The sequence below is a fragment of the Haematobia irritans genome, chromosome 4, assembly GCF_050003625.1.
Source record: "Haematobia irritans isolate KBUSLIRL chromosome 4, ASM5000362v1, whole genome shotgun sequence".
Lineage (NCBI taxonomy): Eukaryota > Metazoa > Arthropoda > Insecta > Diptera > Muscidae > Haematobia > Haematobia irritans.
The window spans coordinates 64,785,392-64,794,103 of NC_134400.1; the positions used below are offsets into that span (position 1 = coordinate 64,785,392).

The 8,712-nt window shown below is 37.6% G+C and overlaps 1 protein-coding gene across 1 annotated transcript; it reads left to right on the forward strand.

Moving 5' to 3' along the window:
- The first annotated feature begins 3,232 nt into the window (after window positions 1-3,232).
- LOC142235484 (uncharacterized) lies at window positions 3,233-8,447 on the forward strand. The gene is made up of 2 exons (XM_075306736.1): window positions 3,233-5,371; window positions 5,595-8,447. Exons 1-2 carry the CDS (start codon window positions 3,233-3,235, stop codon window positions 8,445-8,447), a joined length of 4,992 nt encoding a protein of 1,663 aa, XP_075162851.1.
- The last annotated feature ends 265 nt before the right edge of the window (window positions 8,448-8,712 follow it).

Sequence of the window (8,712 nt, forward strand, 5' to 3'; positions counted from 1 at the left end):
AAAGTGTATGCTGGAAGTAAAATAATGAAAGTAACCAATTGGCACATTACAAATATATATACACAAAGAAAATTTCATTAAATATAGGAAAAATACTACGTGTGAATATAAACAAGTATAAATTTACATATTATGAGTAAACATATATATGTTGTGATATAAGATTTCGCCAAAAATTGTATATGCTTAAGTAAAATATTAAAATGAGTATTCGGAGAGAAAATTCAATCGGAACCAAGATAAAATATATTTGAAAAAAAAGAGCATGATTTTTGTTTATCATTTTCGCATTACGGGCACAATTTTTTTGTTTCGTCAAAACAAATCGGAACGTAGGACGAGTAAGTCAAAATATTCAAACAAAGGTAATTAAAGGGATCTTCATAAAAACTAACGAAAGGGCACTATAAACTGAACAAAAAGCATGTCCGGTTCCAAAGATTGTGTCTCCACTTTAACAATTTTGGTATTGATTCCGAACCAAAGAAGCGGAGAATACAAGTAAGGATGCTTTTAAGACACAATTCTCTTTTAAATGGGGTTTTGTGTACTTGACTCTACGAAGCACATTTCAATTACCAAAGAAGGTAATTTGTTACAGTTTTATGAGTTTCGTAAAATTTATTTTGCATATTTTTAGCACATTTTCAACAGTGGTGCTTGAAACAACTACCGAAAATGAGCCTCTCCAAAATACGCAGTCATCTTATTCATATGTAAGTTTTCGAAAAAAGCATGCTCTAGTCTATGTAATTTTTGATTCTATATATATTCTATTATATTTTAATACGATTTGTTATTTTAAGGATACATCGACATCTACTTCAGCTTCATCTGCTAGAATGCAATATATGAAGGACATGACGGAAAATAGTTACCATATCAAAGAAAGCATGGATCGAATGGCGGGTTTAGCAGAACATGAACAGAGTCCTCATGCACGCTTTCTACATCACATAGAATCGATAATGGATACATTTTCATCAAGGGAGCTGCTTATTTTTAAACGGCGTGTCAGTGATATAGCATATGATATGCAACAAGAACAACTAGAAAATAACTAGATAAAAAATTAAACTTTTTAACATCTTTTTTATTTTTTTATATTTTTTTCCACACACTTTATTGTTTTAACCACAACTAAACGTTGTAAGCAAATTATGTTCAATTCTACTTTGACTGAATTTTTTTCCAATTCGATATTAGCTTTTTTTTATTATTCTAGTTGTCTAAATTGCATTTAGACAAATATACTTTTTTTTGTTGAAATATTAATAATGTTTAGAGAATTTAAATATTAACGTAATTTTATTAACTATTGTGAATTTAATAGTAACGATAACGAATATGCTTGATTAATTTTTATACTTTATCGATATTAAAACCTGGAATTTTTCCAGCTACATTTGTATCTTTAGAAAGAAACAAATCTGAAATTGAAATGAAATATGAAATTATATAGTCACTTTGTGAAATAACCTCCAGCGGTGAGCATCAAATAAAATTAATTACTCTTCCCAAACCGAATTTTGACTGGTTTTATTTCTTGTATAATTTCCGCTTTATATATTTCCCCACATTGTACCATCATCATTCTCTTATGAGAAATTACATGCGGTATTTGCAATAACAATTGTTGCTCCCCCTTTTTGGTTCGTCACCATCATTTGGACAACTACTCATATTTGGTCATCATTGGTCACCACATATTTCACTCGCCCTCGTCCAGAGTAAGGCCCCCCCTTTTCTACATGGTCCTTCGAAAAGAGAGCAGAACCAGCAATTGAAGATCATATTCACCACAGCTAAGAAATGAGGTAAATTATGGATTACATTCATTTGCATGATTAGTTCTTACTCGGAATCGGTGAGTGTATGACACATGATAGTCGGTTGGTATAGAATTAGAGTTAATGTGACCTACAATAGCTCATAAAATTTGTAAGGAAAAAGGAAAAAAGAGAATTAAGTGTATTTAACCGGAAGGAAAGGTGGAAAATCAATTTTTTGGTGCTTAGATGTGATAATGATCCAAATTTGGAGTATTGCTTAGCAAATTTCGCCAAGTTCAAAAATATATATTTCTATAACGTGAAGCGAGAATTTAATTTCTATGGCATAAACCGTAAAATTTGCTCGTCCGTTTAACGAAGAATAATTAAAATCTTGTGAAACCCCCCTTTTCTAAATTCTAAATTTTATACGTGTATTTCAATATTCTTGGATTAGCCGCTTCGACAGAATCAAGTTTCAAGAAAATCACATCGATGTAAGTTCCAAGTTAACTCTTTTCCCTCATTTCAAATTTTATTATAAAATACCTATATATAACAAAGTAAAAATTTGGCATATATAACGGTTTAGTTTATTGCATAAGAAATATCTTAAAGGAGAAAACGAGAATTTTTACCAAACATAACGGTTTAAACTCGAACATAATGATTTTAACTCGTTTTACTTTATTACTCGTTTGAAAGTTGTCAAGGGCATTAAATGTCACCCATATGCAATATTTTGACATTCTCTCATTCATCACCTACGAAACGCATTTTTCGAAAATGAGGGTAAAACATAATAACTAGAAGCATAAAGAAAGAGGACAGTAATGAAATGAGAAACATTGGTGCGGAAAAACACATCGAGTAAATTATCCATGATCTTCTTTACACTAATATTAGCAGTGGACAATGGCAGGGCGGTCATTTGAAATTATTGTCGTATGATGGGAATTTAATTGGAATTAAATCATAATAGAATTGTTTATGATTATTACTATTGAAATCTTATGATTAATGCTATTGAAGTAATATGGTGTATCACAATGACTACAAGTTTTAAAACTCTGTAGATTATTCTGAAAATTGTCAACCATTTGGAATTTATGCTAAATAAGTATTTTTTGTTTTTTGGATCTTCAATTACAAAGTTTAACACTACGACCTTGGGGTCACTTGGAAATCTATGTCTATTTATTTTAATTTTGACCTTTGGCAAGAATAATTAGACGGAACCACTGGTTCAATACTGCTTATCGATCCTCTGGATTACGCATTTTCATTTTGGTAATTTCACATTATTGCACTTATGGTGCATTTGCTCATTGCAATCAAATTCAGCAAAATTCTCATAGATATCATTCACCGCACAAAACTCAATAATTTCCATAAGTCTCCATAATCTCATTATTTTTGTAATAATTCTTGAATTTCGTGGTGTGAATTTCATATTGAGAATGGGCCAGGAATCCACTGCTACAGGTAGCAATTCATCAAGTGGGACACGAAGCTCTTCACAAATTGAAAGCAAGTTTTTTTTCGAGTGCGATCATATTCGTATGTTCTGCACCAATCTTCAACGACATGACATTGTCGATCATACTGATTCCCTGCTCGAGGTAAAACTCGAGGATTTGGATAATCGGTGGAATAGGCTTCAAGGTGCTTTTGAGGAGTTAATGATAGTGTCGGAGACGGATGGATGTGTCGAAGTCGTGACAAAAGCCCAATCAGACTACACTTCGTCCTCTGAGGCATACTATTCCGCACGGGCGTCAATTATGGACATTTTGCGACTGACACAGGCCTCACATCACCCAAATGTTACATTAAGGAGAAGCAGGCCCACGACTGGTTCTCTCGACTCAAGATTCCTCTCACATCCCGTGAACGATGGTGTGGATAATTGTATCAAAGTCCCACCATGCGATACTGAGATTTTCAAAGGGGGATACGAGGAATGGCCGTCTTTCCGTGACATGTTCACGGCGGTCTATGTGAATCACCCACGTCTCACCCAGGCTCAGAAATTGTACCACCTCCGAAATAAAACTAGGGGTAGTGCAGGGGCAATTGTGAAAAGATATGCCTTGTGTGACGACAATTTTGATCTGGCGTGGAAGGCATTAAGGGACAGGTTCGAGAACAGGCGCGTGTTGGTAGATAATCAGTTGAAGATTTTATTTAATATCCCTTCTGCTAATGTCGAGACGAGTGAATCTATTCAAAAGGTTCAATCCACAGTAAGGGACTGTCTTGCTACGTTAAAGGCTTTGAGTGTTAATACCGAGGGGTGGGACCCAATCCTGATTTATTTGATTTCTACCAAGCTTCCGGAGGAGACTCTTTCTCAATGGGAGCAATCCTTGAAATCACATCGGGAGTTGCCGATGTGGGATCAAATGGATTCCTTTCTAGTAGACCGGTTCGAGGTTGTAGAAAGGATACGAAATATACGAGATACGAAGGAAAGGTACGGTTTTCCCTCTGGACAGAATTCCAAGGTTCAGACGTACTATTCACAGGAAAACCTTTCAATAGAGTGCAGACTGTGTTCTTCTAATCACTGCATAAGGACATGTCAGGCATTTCGGAGACTAACGGTGCCTGAGCGCATAAAGTTTGTTTTAGACAACGACTATTGCAATAACTGTTTATCTTCGAACCATACACGATCTGAGTGCAAGAGCAAGAGTACTTGTCTAACGTGCCGTAAAAAACATCATACCCTACTCCATCTTCAACAGAAACCGTTGGCCAGGAAGTATCAGGGTAACTTTAAGGCACAATCTCCAGCGGAGGCCGTAGTATCCCCACATGAGGAAAACTCAAATTCTGTAGAGCAAGTATGCTCAAATCAACCCTCTACTTCAGGCGGGAATACAAATATTCAGGTTCAGGCTAATTTTTCTACTGGCAGTGAAGAGATTCTCCTTAGAACGGCTCTAGTTCAGATAGAACACGAAGGAAATTTCTTCACCATTAGAGCTTTGATAGACCCTGGTTCTCAGAGAACTTTCCTCTCTGAAAAGGTTAGATCCCGCCTTCGCATCCCGTATCAAAGATCGAATTACGAAATTGTAGGCATTGGTGAACAAACGCAGTCAGCTACAAAACAATGCCAACTTAAATTGTTCTCCAGTAAATACAATATAAGCTGTGATATAATGGCTATTATTTTGCCTAAACTCACGAGACGCATTCCTGCCGTTTCGTTTGAGATACCAAGTCCAAACAATCTCCAGGATCTCGATCTGGCAGACCCTAAATTTAACAAATCTTCTCAAATCGATATAATCTTGGGTAATGACTCGGAAAGATTTATCAATATTGACGGCATTCGGAAAAATGTATGTGGAGAGTCATCCGCATACAACACAATCTTTGGATGGGTATTGAGTGGTCCAATGACCACTCAAGTTCATTCGTTTTCTACTTCAGTCAGAACATCGGAGGATTCCGTACTGGCAGACATATTGCGTAAATTTTGGGAGCTGGAGGAAATACCAAATAGTTCTCCATTATCCGATGAAGATCAATACTGTGAGAATTACTACAGATCTACAACTGTACGTCTGGATAATGGCCGCTATATGGTAAGACTCCCTTTCAAAGAAAAGTTTTCGGAGAAGAGAAGAACCCACAATTTCACAAGAGGTGGTGGTTGACGGGAAGTATCGCTCATTTTATCTTCCTCACCATGCCGTAGTTAGACCCGAGCATAAAACAACCAAAGTAAGGATTGTATTTAATGCTTCCAGAAAAAGTAAGTCTGGCGTTTCTCTCAATGACATGCTCTGTACTGGTCCCACTTTACAGCGGGAACTCATTTCAACGATCCTCAACTGGAGGAAATATAAATTTGTCTTCGGGGGTGATATTCAGAAAATGTACCGACAGATTATGGTACACCCTGAAGACAGACCCTACCAAAGGATTTTGTTTAGGCAAAACGGTTCGATAAATGATTTTCAACTAAAGACAGTTACTTTCGGCATAAATTGCGCCCCTTTTTTAGCCATACGCACACTAGTGCAACTAGCATCAGATTCAGAAGTACAATACCCTAAGTCGGCTTCAATTTTGCGAAACGAAACATACGTGGACGACATTCTTTCGGGTGGTTACACAATAGATGGCACTCGAGAAGCCCAGAGCCAACTCATTTCGTGTTTACAATCTGCTGGATTTATATTAAGGAAAATTACGGCTAATGATCCCCAGCTGCTAACCCATCTTCCATCTGAATATTTGTATGATTCAGATTTTCTCAAGTTCAGCGAAACAAGCACTACGAAAACTTTAGGCATTAAATGGAATGCCATCTCAGATACGTTTTCCTATGCATTTTCCTTTGAAATTTCACCATCGAAGGTGACCAAACGTTCAATTCTCTCTGCTGTGGCTCAACTTTTCGACCCAGCTGGGTGGATTACTCCGGTCATAATACAGGCAAAGATTTTAATGCAACAGTTATGGTTGGAAGGTTTGCAATGGGACGAGGAAGTAGGTTCGGATACTTTGGAGAAGTGGAACTCCATTATTGCTCACCTTCCACTAATAGAAGACATCTCAATACCGCGTTGGATACAATACATGCCGTCTGATACTATACAGATACATGGATTCTCCGACTCCTCGAAACTGGCTTATTGTGCATGTGTGTATATAAGATGCCAAACATCAGAATATGTTGTGCTATCGAATTTATTAGTGGCGAAAAGTAAAGTGGCACCTATAAAACCGGTTAGTTTGCCGCGTTTGGAATTGAATGGCGCCGTTTTATTAGCGAAACTCGTACGTTATGTTATCTCTTCTCTTAGTATTCCACACAAAGATATAATACTCTGGACGGACTCATCAATAGTGTTAGGTTGGTTATCAAAACCACCGTGGACATGGGAGACATACATAGCGAACCGTACTGCAATGATCCACGACCTTCTTCCAAACTTCACATGGCGACATATAGCCACTCATGACAACCCCGCCGACCTTGGTACACGTGGGTGTAGACCACAAGATTTGAAAAATAGTCAACTGTGGTGGCATGGTCCATCCTGGCTTACTAATCCCATATCATCTTGGCCCAAAAAAAATCCATTGGAAACTCCTGTATTGGGCAAGAGGGTACAATCTTTGCACACACTTTCTCCCGACCCCGATATTTTGGAAAGATTCTCATCTTTTAACAGGGCCCTTCGGGTCCTTTCATATGTTTTCCGTTTTTTACATAATTCCCACAAGAATTTTCAATCTCCCGTTAAAAGTAAATCACTTAATTTATCTCAAGCGGAGGTGAACTTTGTCAAAATCCGTCTCATAGCACTTTCGCAAGAAAGGCATTACAAAGATGAAATTAAGCTAATTAGAAAAAACCAGCCTATCCCTAACAAGAGCAGCCTATGTCCACTAAATCCTTTTATGGACTCAAACGGTATATTAAGAGTAAATGGGCGTTTGGCAAACTCTTTTCTGCCCTATCGAGAAAGATATCCTATAATTTTGCCCGGAAATTCATTATATTCTCATTTATATCTCTCCGAATTACATAAATTTCTGGGACACGGTGAAATAAGTATCATGACTAGAATGGTTCAAACGGAATACCACATTTCCCGGTTGAAATCTCGAATCAAGAATGTAATTTTTAAGTGCAAAATATGTACCATACACAAGCATAAGGCAAGTTTCCAAATTATGGCTCCCCTGCCTCCCGAAAGATGCGCTATCACACCCCCATTTCATGTCACTGGCATTGATTTCGCGGGTCCCTTTGAGATAAAGAGCTCATTTTTACGAAAGGCACCAACACTGAAAGCCTACGTTTGCGTATTTGTATGCTTTTCGACAAAAGCAACCCATCTCGAATTATGTTCTGACTTATCATCTGCCGCGTTTGAGGCTGCATTTGCCCGATTTGTTGGGAGGCGGGGCCTCCCCCATAAAGTCATGTCGGATAATGGGCGAAATTTTCTGGGTACAAGCAGAACATTATCTAGAGAATTTGCACGATTTCATAAGTGTATATCAAATGATATTTCACAAAAATATGTGTCTCATGGCTTTGAATGGTGTTTTATACCTCCTCACGCCCCACACATGGGCGGTCTGTGGGAAGCTGCAGTAAAAAGCTTCAAATTTCATTTTAGACGAATCGCAGGCGCCCATAAGTTTACATTTGAACAAATGGCAACTTTACTTGCTCGTATTGAAGGCTTATTAAACTCTCGGCCTATCTCTGCATTGTCGGAAGATCCCTCTGACATTAACGCGTTGACACCTGGCCATTTCTTGAAAGGAGCTCCATTAGTATCTCTCCCTGAGCCTATTTCCCAAAATTTATCACTCATTAACAGATGGGAGAAACTCAAGGCTATGCATCACCAGTTCTCTTTGCGATGGAAGGAAGATTATCTAAAATCTCTCCAAAAAAGATACAAGTGGAAAACTACCACACCCAACATAAAAAATGATGATCTGGTCGTAGTCATGGATGATTTGTTGCCCCCGAACGAGTGGCGTCTAGGCAGAGTACAAAAAACATTCATGGGTTCTGATAACAACGTAAGAGTGGCAGAAATTCGGCTTTCGACGGGAACGATAACTCGTCCCATAGTTAAGTTGTGTGTATTACCCTACCATAACGATGGTAGTACTAACCACCTTTAATCGTTTATGTTACAAGAAAATACAACCAACAAAGTTTCACTAGTTAAAAATCAAACACTCCACTAAAATTTTGATAATATTTACTACTTGCAGTGCTTCCAATCGAAATAGGAGAAATTCTAATATATACAAATGCAAAATTTGCCAGAGATATCACTCAATTCGATTTTGTAACCAGTTTCTACGGATGTCTATCCAAGAAAGGGAAAGGGTCGTAGAAAGACATCGCTATTGCAGAAATTGTCTTGCAAGAAGCCATAGCTCA

Excerpts from the sequence above, each read along its gene's own strand:
- LOC142235484 (XM_075306736.1), top strand. The coding sequence starts at position 3,233 with ATGGGCCAGGAATCCACTGCTACAGGTAGCAATTCATCAAGTGGGACA. Across the intron at positions 5,372-5,594 it reads TGGATAATGGCCGCTATATG|CGGGAACTCATTTCAACGAT; the intron begins GTAAGACTCCCT and ends CCCACTTTACAG.